The sequence below is a fragment of the Euprymna scolopes genome, chromosome 4 (genome assembly GCF_053919585.1).
Source record: "Euprymna scolopes isolate OS-2025 chromosome 4, ASM5391958v1, whole genome shotgun sequence".
Lineage (NCBI taxonomy): Eukaryota > Metazoa > Mollusca > Cephalopoda > Sepiida > Sepiolidae > Euprymna > Euprymna scolopes.
The window spans coordinates 99,829,374-99,845,423 of NC_136485.1; the positions used below are offsets into that span (position 1 = coordinate 99,829,374).

At 35.8% G+C, this 16,050-nt stretch overlaps 2 protein-coding genes across 2 annotated transcripts in view; one reads left to right on the forward strand and one right to left on the reverse strand.

Moving 5' to 3' along the window:
* LOC145269160 (protein JTB-like) overlaps positions 1-7,275 on the reverse strand; it is a 46,403-nt gene extending 39,128 nt beyond the window's left edge. The window contains exon 1 of the mRNA XM_080124772.1: positions 7,140-7,275. The gene's annotated coding sequence lies outside the window, so the exon portion shown is untranslated. The remainder of the gene's footprint in view (positions 1-7,139) is intronic.
* Positions 7,248-16,050, forward strand: part of LOC145269166 (cytochrome c oxidase subunit 5A, mitochondrial-like) — an 88,002-nt gene continuing 79,199 nt past the window's right edge. Inside the window, exon 1 of the mRNA XM_080124776.1 lies at positions 7,248-7,425. Within this exon, the coding sequence (XP_079980902.1) occupies positions 7,248-7,425 (178 nt within the window). The remainder of the gene's footprint in view (positions 7,426-16,050) is intronic.

Here is a 16,050-nt window from a genome sequence, read left to right on the forward strand (position 1 = left end):
AAACTGGATATATATATTTTTCGTGTTTTTATTCAATGTAACATATTTATTCAGCTCGAAAACCATACAGTGTTTACCGATGTATTTGAAAATTCAAGATGGCGTCTCACACCCTCTTTAACACCGTAAGTATGGAAAAAGGTGTTATAAATAAAAAACTATACAAAATACTATTAAAAACCCGCCGAATATATGTCAACCTATGTCACGGTAACATATATTGAGCGAGTTTTTAACAGTGTTTTATCCGGTTTTTTATTTATAACATCTTTTCCCACACTTACCGTGTTAAAGAGAGAATCAGACGCCATCTTGAATGTTCCAATACATCGGTAAACACTGTATGGTTTTCGAGCTGAATAAACATGTTACATTGAATAAAAACACGAAAAATATATCCAGTTTAGTAGAAAAGTAACTTATGTTGCCTTTGATAACATTTATTTGTTATATATTTCTTTTTGGACAACTTTTTCGAATCTATGTGTAGATTAATACAAACCCCACAAAATATTTATTAAACAAAGAAATTAAAAAAGAAAAAGTTTATAACGAAAGGGAAATAATCGCTAGATTGTTAACTAATCGTCTGAAATTTTCCAAAATCGCTAATTCTCCCCCCCAAAAAACTCCATAATGTTCCGTGTTTTCTCACTATGGGTTTGTATTACTGTACACATAGATTCGAAAAAGTTGTCAAAAAACAAATATATAACAAATAAATGTTATCAAAGGCAAGATAAGTTACTCTTCTACCTAACTTGATATATTTTTCGTGTTTTTATTCAATGTAACATGTTTATTCAGCTCGAAAACTATATAGTGTTTACCGATGTATTGGAACATTCAAGATGTAGTCTGATTCTCTCTTTAACACGGTAAGTTTTGGAAAAGATGTTATAAATAAAAAACCTAATAAAATACTGTTAAAAACTCGCTCAATACATGTTAGGTTGACATATATTCGGTGTGTTTTTAATAGTATTTTGTATAGTTTTTTATTTATAACACCTTTTTCTATACTTACGGTGTTAAAGAGGGTGTGAGACGCCATCTTGAATTTTCGAATACATCGGTAAACACTGTATGGTTTTCGAGCTGAATAAATATGTTACATTGAATAAAAACACGAAAAATATATCCAGTTTGGCAGAAAAGTAACTCATCTTGGCTTTGATAACATTTATTTGTTATATATTTGTTTTTTTGTTGACAACTTTTTCGAATCTATGTGTACAGTAATACAAACCCCCTTCGGCGGTTGGAATGCCCCCCCCCACCTAAAATGTACTTGGAAAAATCGATTTTATAGTGAGATTTAAGAATGGTTAGTCGAAAAAAAGGTGAAAAACAAAACAAATAAGCAATAAATAATTATTACCAAAGGCAATAAATGCTACCTTTTTTTACTGACATGAATCAGTTTACTGTATGTTTGAAAGTATTTTCAATCGTTTTTTTTTTATTTGGTAATAAAATTAAAAAATAATAAAAAAAGAAGTCGCATTATCGTGACGTCTGACAGCGATCGCCCGATCCATGGCTAACGTGTAGTAACGTAAACCGGCCCCCAAGAAAAAGAACAAAAAGGGAAGTCCATGTCCGTGAATATCGCCGCATATAAATTTACCTGAATGTCGTCTGGTAAGTGGTACGGTGAAAAAGTAAAGGAACGTGGCACAAATAGAGTTGGATACACAAGTAAGAGTCGTAGAGTGATAGAGTGTAAGTAAAACCTGGAATATCAGGTTGTTTCGTTTCGTTTTAACAATGGAAAGAGCAGAAAATGGAGAGAAAAGAAAGAAAGAAGGAAAGACCGAAAGGAAAGATTATGAAGGAAGTTTGTTAAGAAATAGCTTTACAAAAGTGAAATATCGTGTAGACTGGAAACATAGGAAAGTAGTCCCCCCACCACCATCAGCACAACCAAAGAAAAATGAAAATGTGACGATGTTAAACATGCCGTAGCGTAACTTGCAGTACAGCGTTTAGTTTGTGTTTATGTTTATGGAAAGAAAGAGAAACATAGGGAAGTACCCCCACCACCATCAACCATAAAGCAAAAAGACAACGAAAGGTAAGAAAGAAAGAAAGAATGAAAAGAAAGCACGTAAGGAAAGAGCAAAACGGAAGTTGTGTTTGTGTAAGTAAGTTTGGTGCGTTTCACGTAAATGTCAATTCAGGTTTTCATTAAACTCTAACCACGCGGGTTATAACGAAATCGAAGTAATGTAATTGTGAATTCAATTCCAGGTAACGGATTGTGTTCTGTTTGAATCTAATTTTATTATAATAAATGCTTTATAAATTGTGTTTATGTTTTATCCTAACCAATGGCAAAGTAAGCGTGGTTTGTTTCAGCATAAGTCCAGTCCAGTTTTTAGATAAATTCTAACCGGTGGTCAGTTTTAAGTGTCTCCTGAATTCAATTCCAGGTAACGGATTGTGTTCTAATTTTATTATAATAAAACGGATTGTGTTCTAATTTTATTATAATAAATGCTTTATAAATTGTGTTTATGTTTCATGTTAACCAATGGCAAAGTAAGCGTGGTTCGTTTCAGCGTAAGTCCAGTCCAGTTTTTAGATAAATTCTAACCGGTGGTCGGTTTTAAATGTCTCCTGTGAACGGTCTGGAATGGTGTAAGTGAGTGGCGGTGGTAGGATGAATTTGTTAGAGAGAGTTTACTTTACTACTTCCATTAAATGTAACCGATTTTTACAGTGGACTCTCACCAGACAGAATATAGGAAACTCTGATCAGCGAGATACTGGATATGTAATAACCCTATAACATACGGCAGATGTCGTGATTCAGTTTGTGAATGATACGGCTGCACCAAATGTATACAGGTGCATTCCTATAAAGGTCAAAGTCGGAGGGGAAAAAATGAGTTCATTTTATTTATATAGAGAAAGATAGAAGATAGAAGAAATAGAAGATAGAATAGATAGAAGAAGATAGAAGAATAGAATAGAGAAGAGATTACAAAAAAAGATAAAAGCAACAATGTTATTGAAAAAATAATAATTCACCAAGTGCAACTGATACTTGTGAGAGTTGTACAAATAAATACTTCCGTGCAATTGGACTTCATTGAACCAGCAATTAAAACTTTTCTTCGATGCCATGGTGTATTACCAAATAATGTCTGTTGCCGCAGGTGTCAAAGACCATGTTCTTATAGAGAAGATTTAGTGGTATGTGCAACACTAAATGCCTATGTAGTGGCCAAAAAAAAAAAAAGAAAATACTGCTCCTTTACTGCCAGTGACACCAAGGGGATATTTCTTGGAAATTCTCATCTTTCATGCTGGAAATGCTGTTTGTTAACCATTATCTTCATCTTCATACTTGGGATCATAAGACTTTCATGGACAATCGGAATATTTCCAAACATACAAGTGTAGATTGGCAGTCTTTCTGTTCAGAAGTCGGTGAAAGTTGGCAACAAAATCATAGAAGGCGAAGGAATTGCAGTGGAGATAGATGGAACCCTTATTGTTTAGCGCAGGTACAATAGAGGGAGAATCCTCAGCCAGATTTGGCTCTTTGGAGGAATAGAGTGTTGAAACATAGTTTTGTTCTCGCTCTCACAGGCCCAGATGAACGAGGATACTTTACTGCCTTCAATTCAAAAATTTGTGTTATCAGGTTCTGTCATCTATGGTGATGGCTGGAAATCCTACAGCAACCTACACAATTATTATAGCCACTTCGTCGTCAACCATTCTGAAAATTTTGTCGACCAGAAAGAGTCCAATATACACGCACAAAATAGAGTGCTTCTGGCGCGATATTAAATAGTAGGTGAAGAGGCAAGGCATGCGTGCAAAATTTATGCAACAGTATTTGGCCAGATACATCATCAGAAGTGAGATAAAACAAGTTTTTTGTGCAGGCGGCTACATTATGAAAACATAAGTCAGCAAAGGAGAAACCATAATTAAGTCACCTTCCCCTTAGATTATCGGGTATGCTGATAACAACTGTGACATTCAAAATATGCGTACATGAATAATTTTCCCACTGGCGACCAGAGAAAAGCACTACATGTTAATGTGGAAAAGGCAACATCTAGGGTAGAAAAATTATTTGTTTGCGCATATTTTGAATTTCAGAGTCATTATTAGCATACCCGATAACCAACCTTCCCCCTGTTCAAATCAGAGTGTTTTCAAGAGAAGATTTCAAAAGTTTTTCAAGAGGATTTTTTCCGTCACAGGTAAGTACATCATGCTGATTTTTGTTCGTTTTTATTTGTTAAAAGCAAAGCTATTCCATGTGCTTGTCTGTTCCCATAAAATTTTTTTCAAGCTTTTCGCCCCCCACCCTCAAGGTGGATACTCATTTTACGTTGACCCCACCCCTCCAAAAAGTGGCCATAAAGTGGGTGCTCATTTTACGTTAAATTATTATAGAATAGTGATTCCCCACTTTTTTTTAGAAACTAACATTTCTTCATATCTAGGAAACTACTCGTTTGCCCGAATTTTAAATGTTAAAAGTGGTAATTTTAAAGGATTTTTCAAAAGGTGGAAATATTCTTCACATTGGCCAATTAAACATAAGAAAACGGACATAAGAAAGATTTTCTCTGGTCCCAAATTAGAGCCTGTATTAATGAACAGGGTAACCCGGATATAAGAGAGTTATTGGGACCATATAAGAAGTCTCTTATATCCGGATTATCACACGGTCCAACTGTACTTGTTATGTTAGTGTGACATATATTGGGTTTCTATTTATATAACTTGTTTAGTTTTAAATTTTGAATTTTACAAGCCCAAGCGCCGCCAGAAATTTCGTGAAAATAGTGAATAATTCCACCCCATCTTTCCAAGCTTATAACTCCTCGAAAAATGTAATTCAAGCCCTAATTTTTTTTTCAATTAAAGGAGCAAGGACCAAGGTTTCATTTTAAAAAAAAACAAAAAAAAAACAATGTGTGTTTTTTTTTTAAAAAAGGTTTTAAACTTCGGACTTTACAGGTAAATTTCTAAAAAACAGGGGTTTTTTTTGTTTTAAATTTGAATATATTTCTCTTCAATTTGTGATATATAAAACTATTCAACATAAATATTTACTTTTTAAAAGAAACTTGAAAATGGGGGGGGGCGTGAATTAAAAAAAAAAACGTTTGTCTAAAATATTATATTCGGTTTATTGGAAAGAACATAAAATTTCACATTGACCCTGAAAATATCGTAAAAATAGAATCAATAGAAAAATTTGGGTTTGTATTACTGTACACATAGATTCGAAAAAGTTGTCAAAAAACAAATATAGAACAAATAAATGTTATCAAAGGCAAGATAAGTTACTTTTCTACCTAACTGGATATATTTTTTGTGTTTTTATTCAGTGTAACATGTTTATTCAGCTCGAAAAACATGCAGTGGAGTGTTTACCGATGTATTGGAAAATTCAAAATGGCAGCCGACTCTCTCTCGGAGAGGGTACGTCTGGGAAAAGGTATTATAAATAATAAACTAGACAAAATACTGTTAGAAATTCGCTCAATATATATTACCGTGACATAAGTTTTCTACCAAACTGGAGGTTATCTTTCAGATGCAAGGTTCATTGTTTACTTGCGGTTTTAACGATGTAAGATTCCGTTGTACGGAAGACCAAATCGGCCAAAATGTCTATGATGTTTTTATTGGCGCTTTTCTTCGTATTTTTAATAACATTTTTTTGCACCAGTTCTTTTTACAAATACTTTTTTTAATACTGTAATAGTAAAATAAAGATACATTTATTAATTATACGGAAAAAGTATCTCGTAATGTTTTCACACGAGATTTTTTTCCTGTTGATTTCTCTTTTTTTTTTTTAATATTAAAATTGATTTAAAGTGATTTTCAAGCCTTTAACATGACGGAGTTTATAATGAAAACCAAATTACCGTTAAAATTAAAATAATCTTTATTAGAAATTTGTAACAAAATAACAAAATTATAAAACTATTAGATTAAAATTGAGAACTTTTAATTAAACAACGTGAACATTTTATAATGAGTGTTTTCATGAAATGTATTTTTAATAATAAAAAAAGTGAACTTTTTTTACTTAAACTTCATAAAGAAAACGTATCCAATATAGAATTTTACTAAAATAATTTTACTATTACAGTATTAAAAAAAATATTTGTAAAAAAAAACTTGTAAATGGTGCAAAAAAATGTTATTAAAAAATACGAAGAAAAGCGCCAATAAAAACATCGTAGACGTATATTATCATTTAAACAGTATATCAATTTAAATATTTAAATTCAGTAAATAAATTTAAATATTTAAATTATGGCCGATTTGGTCTTCCGTACAACGGAATCTTACATCGTTACAATCGCAAGTAAACAAGGAACCTTGCATCTGAAAGATAACCAAACTGGATATATTTTTCGTGTTTTTATTCAATATAACATGTTTATTCAGCTCGAAAGGCATAGTGTTTACCGATGTATTGGAAAATTCAAGATGGCGCCTGACTCTCTCTTTAACACGGTAAGTTTGGAAAAAAGTGTTATGAATAAAAAACTAGACAAAATACTGTTAAAAATATATGTTAACGTGACATAGGTTGTCGGTGGATTTTTAACAGTATTTTGTCTAGTTTTTTTTATTTTTATTTATAACACCTTTTCCCAAACTTACCGTGTTAAAGAGTCAGGAGGCGCCATCTTGAATTTTCCAATACATCGGTAAACACTGTATGTTTTTCGAGCTGAATAAACATGTTACATTGAATAAAAACACAAAAAATATATCCAGTTAGGTAGAAAAGTAACTTATCTTGCCTTTGATAACATTTATTTGTTATATATTAGTTTTTTGACAACTTTTCCGAATCTATGTGTACAGTAATACAAACCCACCAAAACATTTATTGTATAAAAATGTATCAAAATATAATTGTAAAGATATTTCTTGAAATGTCTGCGTAAGAATTTTTAATTAAACAATTTTGTAATTTTTTTGCTATTTATTTCCTACTTGGGTCATAATTTAAAATGCTGATTTCCCCTCTGATTTTAACAAAGTGGCGTCTGCATTTTCGGCGATAAACTGTAGAAGTACTCCAACTTTTAATAATAAAGGTATATTAGATGTACATATATAATAAAAGCACATACCTTATAGTAGTAAGGAAACTTCCCTTTTGAAATGTTTATTTCTTAAGTAATTTCCTGCAATGTACTCTCATCCACCGGATATCCGGTTTTCTGAGATTCTTCCTTCGTATGACGCATGCGTATCACCACCTTTCTGTTCTCCAAAAAACAATCTGTCCTTCTGATCACCTTCGTGGCCACCACCATTTTATTAAGAAAATGTTACGCGCTGTGATGAATCGTCTTGCCGTATCGGTTGGAAGAACCGTGTACAAACGAGAACTTACTCAGAATAAGCTAAACTTTGGTAAGTTAACGTTTAAAAATCGTTGAGTTCTTATGACCTTGTATCGATTGCTCTTATGACTTCTTTTCTTTCATTTTTGAGAGGGGAGTGTTAAAGTTATCCAAACTAAACTAATAAAGTTCTCATAAAGAATAAAGATTAAATGTTATTTCACCGTATTAATATTAATACTTATTAAATTGTTGTGCATGTTTTCAACTTCCCCAATTCTCTCATCAAAAGAATGCCTTTTCGATACGACAGATGTAACAAACTAGAATATTACATTTTTTCTTTAATAATTTTTTTTTTTTTTTTTAACCAAATTATAAATTTCGATCCCTGCACTTGTGAGTTTTTTCTCGGTAAATTTTGAGATTAACACTTTTCGGTGATCGCCCCCCCCCATTTTTTTTTTTTTTTTTTTTTTTAATATACGCTTATTTGTCAGCATTTTGGAAAAAACTTCGTGGGCAAAGGAACACAATTAATTTAGAGTGAGGGATCAATTTAGTTGTCTGTATAAAATTGGGTGCTTTGCTTTGCTTCTCCTTCTGTAAAAAAAACAAAACCCAAAAAAACCAACTCAGTTCGGTTCAATTTCTGTAAAAATTGAAGTAAAACTCCATTTCCGTGCTATTCTTTTTTTTTTTTTTTTTTTTTTAACTAAAAATTCGAGTTGCAAGGTTATAAACCAAAAGCATAAAATATACCCCCTCCCCACGTAAAACAAAAAAAAAGCTCGCAAGATTTATCTCCCATGGCCAATATTTGGTTAACTGCCCTAAAGGTTGGATTGGCGATTATGTCAACAGAAACTCCAATCTAAGGGAGATAACCAGCATAGACATAGCAAAAATAGGCATTTTTTTTTAAGGTATAATTTTGGACGTTTATTAATTAACGTACACAAAACGAAAGTAAACAACCTATTACAATGAAACGATGTTAATTAATCGACAACAAAAATTAAATAAAACATGCAGTGTTTACCGATGTATTGGAAAATTTTAAATGGCACCCTCTCTTGGACGCGGTAAGTTTGTGAAAAGGAGTTAAAAATAAAATAAAACCCACCGAATATGTCAGCCTATGTTACGGTAACATATATTGAGCGAGTTTCTAACAGTATTTTGTCTATTTTTTTTTTTTCCCCAAACTTACCGTGTCCAAGAGGGAGTCGGGCGGCGGGCGGGCGCCATTTTAAATTTTCCAATAAATCGGTAAACACTATATTTTTCGAGCTGAATAAATATGTTACATTAAAACCACTAGAAAATTATCCATTTTTGTTTATTTAGCTCGAAAAACATAGTGTTTACCGATTTATTGGAAAATTTGAAATAGCGTTCCCGACTTCCTCTTTGACATGATAAATTTGGGAAAAGGAGTTATAAAAAAAAATAGATAAAATACTGTTAGAAAGTCGCTCAATATATGTTACCGTAACATAGGCTGACATATATTCGGTGGGTTTTTAATAGTATTTTTTTATTTTTAACTCCTTTTCCCAAACTTATCATGTCAAAGAGAGTCGGGCGGCATTTAAAATTTTCCAATACATCAGTAAACACTGCATGTTTTTCGAGCTGAATAAACATGTTACGTTAAATAAAAACACTAAAAACATATCCAGTTAGGTAGAAAAGTAACTTACCTTGCGCTTAATAACATTTGTTATATATTTATTTTTTTGATAACTTTTTCGAATTTATGTGTACAGTAAGGTAATCTTGAAGATTCGTCTTCCTTTTGGCGAATTCCCAGGATACAGTCCCTGAAAGATTGTTGACGACGTTGCAACAAATTCGTCCGTTGCGACCACAAGATTCCTTAGTTGATAAATTTGTGTTAGTTGATCAGTACTCACAAAAAAAAAAAAACATCGACTTGTTTCTGTCAAAAGTCGTCTTAAATAGAAAAATGTTTTGCCGCACAAAAGAAAAAATCAGGTGCACGTGATATTACGTACCAAAACCCTCATAAAAGAAAACACAAGGAAGCAAGCAACTTTCTGTTGTCGGAGCTCACCGGAGGTAATTATTTTCTTTACTCTCTCGTCTCAGAAAATCAAATTAAAGGAACAAGAATTTTTCTTTTTCTTTTTTTTTTTCAATCTTGGTTTTGGCAATTATAACAATGCCAGCTGTCCTCTTCAGGAGGGGGATGTTGGATTCCCATGCAATGAAAATGGAACCAGTAACCACGACCATCGCATCCAATCATTGCCGTTCCATCATCCGGATTCCTGCATCCCAGTCAAATGCAATCCGGCTCCTCATCCACCAGAGATGGTTCTAAACCGTACCAATCAGGTTGGGTGGGGGGTGGGGGGCAAATCCTCTGTGGTGGAAGTGCTCTCTTAAAAGCAGAAGGGGCAATACCAATTTTCCTCTCAGGGTGGAAATTGACATAGGCTTATGCATGAAAAATGAAACAAGTCATCGCATCTGTCGTAGCATACCATGGGACTCCCATCGTTGGGTAAACTGCACACCGGGCAATTCTCAACATGTTCTCCCCCTGCGGGGTGAACCTCAGATGCCGTATCAAGGGAGGTGTGCTCTTCCTGGTCACGGTCACCCTGTATATGTAGAACTATCTCAGCCCTTAACTTGAGTGGATAAAGGTTTTTCAATGAGTGCACCTGCTGGGACCCATCCCCATGCTTGACCTGCGCAGATCTCACCAAGCCATCCTCTCCTGGGTACAACTGCGTAACCCTTCCCAAGATCCAAAATGGTTGACTCCGGTTAGGAACCCTGATTAAAACCACTTCTTCGTTCACAAGGTTTGAGGTTGCTCCAGATTGTGGTTGGGTTCGCTCCCTTAGGCTTAGCAGGTACTCTTGGTGCCAGATTCTTCTGAATCTTTTCAAAGCTTTGTCTTGGTAGCTAAGGGATACTACCAGGTGCTTCCGGGACGGAGGTTCAACTTGGCTAATATCCCCTTGGTTTATCCTAAATATTAGTCGGGAATTAAGCACTGGGTGTAGGAAGTGATTTGTAGTTAAAATCTCCAACCCTTGGTCGGAGGAACTTCTGTGGTCTATCATTCACCGCATTCTGAACATCCGATAGTGTAATCAGGAGGTTAGTATAGTTATAAGTAGCCCGGCTGATCAGCTTGTATAGGTAAGACTTTATCGTTCTAATAAACCTTTCCTAGACACTACCATACCATGGAGAATGCAATGGAATCCTATGGTGTTTTATTTCACACGTCCCGAATCTCTCCTTAAATTCGCTACATGTAAATGCCTGATGAACCACACTGCACCCCGCAACAAACAATTTAGCGTTATCGCTATAAATGTGGGAAGGTATGCCATACGTATTAGTAAAACGTATACATGCTGTCAGGAAGGAATAGACAGACATATCCTCCACTAACTCTAAGTGCACCGCTCGCACCTCCAAGCACGTGAATACTAACACGTACATCTTTGTCCTTTCTAGATCTCTCTGCACCCACAAATGCCCAGTGAAATCCACACCGATTTGAAGGAAGGGTCTAATTAGATTGACTCTGTGCTTAGGCAAGTCAGTTGTTCTCCGGTACGAGAAGGGTATTGCATTGAACTTTTGACACAATGAGCATCCAGATAAAACCTTCTTCACCACCTGTCTCCCTCGAGGTATCCAGAACCCAGCCAGCTTCACTTTATTCAATGTGGTCGGGGTACCTAAGTGGCTGCATTAGTGATGACAATCCTGCACAATCAACGTGGTCAATGGGTGGTTCTTAGCCAGGATTACAGGGTTATGGATTTCAAATTCATAGACGGCATTCTTTTTTAATCTGCCCTTAGAGAAGAGATCTAAACTTCCTACTCTCTAAGGAATGGCTCCTCTGTCAGGATTCTGTAGAAATTTCAGCTCCTCCTCAAATGCCTGGCATTGCATCACCCTGATTAAATGTAGGCGGGCTGCTCTTACTGGGTCTAGGTCCTTCCTTCTCAACCTATAAATAAACTCAAAGCCACGAGCCGTAACATTCATCAACACCGACCAAGTAGAGTATTTGTCAAATGGTACAACTGGCTCTTCCTGATTAGGTGATACGGAGCAGCACACAGAGGTAAACATCTTATTTTCAGGACTCAAACAATTTAAGGCGTCCTCCGGCCAAGGGACCGCCTGATCCCTCAGCCACACAGGTCCATTAATCCAATAACTTAGGTTTTTATTTTAATTTCAGAGTAGATGAGCCTCTGGTGATAAAGTCTGCTGGATTTAGATCTGAGGGTACATATTTATAATGTACTTCAAATTCTGCGTTTAGTTCTCTTTCCCATTGATCAATATCCTTTAGTCTGTTTTTGGCGAACACATTCTTGTTGGTGGTTTTAGAGATTATCCCAGATAGAACTATTTGTGCATCCACTGTCAAGGTTACAGCCTTAAATTGAATCTTTGAATAGGATCTCCACAGAGTGGAGAGGCATTTTATTGCCAGGACAACTGCCAGCAGTTCCATCGTGGGCAATGTCCTACTTCTCAAAGGGGCCACCTTAGCCTTAGCAAATATGAGGGATGAATTACCCCGCCCGGCAGCATAAGTGGTGAACCCATATGCCCTTTTAGAGGCATCACAAAATAAGACCAGACTTGCCTCTTCCCCTTTATTAATGGCACGCCTAGGAAAATTGATGCAGGCGACCCCCAATAACTCGAATGCAATGGCTGCCCATCTTACTTGCTGCTCCTCCGGAACTATTTCGTCCCCACTCACTCCTAACAACTCGCTGATGAAGGTGCGAGCCTGAATGGTCATAGGGAGGCATAAGGAAAGAGGATCAAAAATCTTGGCCCCTGAAAGAATCTGCCTTTTGGTTTTGGCCTTAGGATCACAAACATAGGGAGCGACAGGTGACATCATTCAGGGGATGATATCTATATCCTAGTACCTTCTCCCATGAACAGTCATGTTTGATATATGTCCTGTCCTCCTTCATTGTTTCCTGCAAGGCAGCGTTATTCGAATTACAAGCCTGCAGGAAGAATCCGCCCTCCTGCAGCCGCTCTACTGCCTGGGAGTAGAGAGTGATTAAATTCTCCAAATTATTGTCCGTTTTTATTAAATTGTCCATGTAGAAGTTGGATAGTAACATCTCCGAGCCTGGATCCATAGGGAATCGTCCGGCATACTACCTTAATATACAATTTAGAATGAAGCCAAAAATAATAGTAGCATAACGGTAACACCTTAATCTCTGCTTCTTCAAAAAGAAGCAGAATTTGTTTTTGTCTGATTCCTCGGCCAAATGCACCACCAGAAGCGCTCTCCTAATGTCGGCCAAAAAGACATATTTGTTTGAATGAAAGCGCAATGTGAGATTCAGCATGCCACCGATCAGGTTGACTCCATTGTATGCAGCGTCATTAAGAGAAGCAGAATTTGCGGTTTTAAATGAGCAATTAAATACTGGCCGAATCCTGGTCGTGCTGTTCCTGAAGACGGGTCTATGCGGGATCCATACATAATTCCTATAATCTTCAGGTGCACATTCCAAGGGTTCTATTATACCCTCCTCTTTCAGTTCTTCAAAAACCCTCACGTATTCATCGTATAATCCGTTTTTCTCTAAGTCCTTAACCACCCTGTCCAAGAACTTGATGGCCACATGGTGATTGGACTGGACCTTCCTTAGCTTGTCTTCATACCAGGGCAGTTTGATCGAATAATAACCCTCCCTGATGGAGATGTTATCCATAAAATCCTTTAATTTATCCTTGTCATAGTCCGAGTTAAATTCGGATTCGGGTAGACCCAGAGACTCTAGGCTGAATATCCATTCCAGGCCCCTGTCAACCAAACTGTCATCGAACACGTCTGCAAAAAGGGTCGACATATGAAGGGCAAGGATTCATTGCATTATTAATGAGTGTCATCACAAGGAAACTGCTCGACCATTAGGTTATAATCCAGGCTCTCAGTGTACACAGTTCCTTGGTCCTCGTAAAGAAAATGTTGGATGTTCCCGAATGGGTCTCCCAAGCGGTACCATTCATGCAACATACTACCTTAATAGGGTACAAATATTGTAAGAGGTCTACTCCCATCAAGCCCCAGAGCCGAACACTCCCACTTGTAATTTCTGTTGTTCCCTAAATCTCGATTTTTTTTTTTTTTTTTTTCCGAACCAGCGGTAAGTCAGGGACCTTATGTGTAAGGTCTAGTTGGTTGTCAATGAGAATAGGCACCTGAGGGGCTGCTCCGGCAAATAAGTCCACTACAGCAGTCAATTGTTTACATCTACGGTGCTTCCTACCGACAAAGGAAACTATATCCAGGTCTACGTCCTCCAATGTATCCGGGTCATAATGCAAACGATCCAGGACTTCACTCGAGAAGTATGATCTCTGGCTGGCGGAATCCAAGAGACATTTCATCGACACTGAATATTCCCCTCTTCTGATGGTAGTTTTTATCATGGGTAGAATGTTATGGGTTATTCCAGCATTAGAACTTACGTTGGTACTAACTCTTGCCTCTTCTAGTTTCAATTCTGGACACAATACCGACAGATGGCTTCAGAAGTGACACACCCTGCATCAAGCCTTCCAATCCTTATCGACAGGGCATGCACTGCTAAGGTGACTGGCTTTGGAACATGGCTCACATAATCCCAGCCTCTCACAACGCCTGAGTTGTTCGCCATAAGTCGAAAACGTTCTACACTCCATGCTGGAATGTCCATTGAGAGCACAAAAATTGCAGAATTGGGGATTCCCTATATCGAGATCAGCATGAAACCCCTCCGTGGTTCCTCCCTGTGTATTCCTATTCCAAGAGGAACTCGCCCTTGGACGGAACCGGGTGGTAGTATCAATTTTACTAGAAGGAGCGCGCCCAACTCGAAGGAGGGCCTTGATCACATTTCCAGTATGGTGCAGTATGTATCCTAGGCAAGGATAATGGGAGCGTGATATTCTAATTAGTTCAACACTGATCTCTGAAGGAATTTTCTCGAACAGTATGTGTGCTACGATAGCACCGCTACCAGAGCCCTCCTGAAGGAAGTCATAGCCATAATAAGAGTCCAAATCTCTAAGTTCGTATTATACTTGTGCCAGGTACTTCTTCAGATCATCATAATTTTTGTCCACCTTAGGATGACCTTGAATGATTTTTTTAAATATATCCTCTCTGATAGCGTCCTTGTCCCAGTATTCTGCCTTGAGGATATCAACAGCGATTCTGAAATTCAGTTCATTATCGGAAAGGTGGTGTATAAGATGGAACGGGCAACCAGAAACATATGTCTTCAGACATACCAGTCTTTCATGATCATCATGAAGTCCTGCAGTGCAAAAAAGTTTTATTCAAACAGTCTTTATTTGAACTTAATGGACGTTTTTTTTAATATTTATTTTTTTAATATATATAATATGTTTTATTCTTTTTATCAAACAAAAATAGAACTTTTATAATGAAATATATATTATGGACTGTTTTTCAAACATCGAAATTTTAAAATTAAAGTTAGTTTTATTAAAAAAAAAAAGACGAGGTGTTTTTTCTTTTCGAGATTTTTTTTTCGCCATTTATCACTTTGAAATTTTATTCAACAATAAAATGATAAACCAATTTACAATAAAAAAAAAATACAAAATTTATTTTTCAAAATGAGATTTTTGTAACAAGATTTTTTCTAACGTGACTTTTTCTTTAAATAAATTTTAAAATCTTATGTTATAAAAGATCAATAAAGTCTGTTTTTTATCCAAAAATTTGTTAAAAAGTTCAAATAAACAAAGACAATTATTTGGGGAATATCATGTATTGGATACGTTTTTCTGTTTTTATGATGTTTGATTAAATACATGAGAAATGTAAAAAAAAAAAAACATATTTTGTTAAATATATTTACAAAAAAGGTACTCTTGCATAATTTGTTTTGTTTTTTCATTAGTCTGCGTCTGTTACGACGCTTGGCTGACACCGATAATTGCCGGTCTCGCTTGACGGGAATTCATGAGAATTCGGGTCAAATTATGCAGGAGTACCGATTTATTTTCTTGCCTGTCATTTTTCTATTTGGCGAGTTTGAAAATATATTTGTTTGTCAGCTTTTCTTTTTTTTTTTTTGGTTTAGTCGCTTTCTTCCAATTTGAATATCGTCTGCTTCCATTTAGCTAGCGCTTTTCCTTTGGCTATTCAAACTCCCAAAAATTCAATAAAAAAAAATAATAATAAATAAATAACTAATCAGAAAGTAAAAAGTCACCCCTGCCCCTTAATATCACCTTAAAAATGACTAAAAACATAACAGAAAAAAAAATTAAATAAATAAAATAAAGTCGAGTTAGCGTTTCAATATTTGAACAACGCTCAGCTGATTGCCGGTCTCGCCCGATCCATGCTTGACGGAAATTCACAAGAATTCGCGTCAAATTATGCAAGTGTACCAAAATAAATTAAAAGGTAAATATTACCTTTCGCTACAACAGAACACTGACCACTAATTTGTTTTTTAGGAGTATTTGAGGTCGCTGGCCACAAATCTGATAATCAAATCCGTCGTAAATTTACGGTTTGCATGGTATTAACCCCTTTTAATTGATCTAAAAAAATTAAGTTTTTGCGAGCGGTTTACAAAAGCATATTTTATGTTTTTCATTCTTTTTTTTTTGGAGGGGG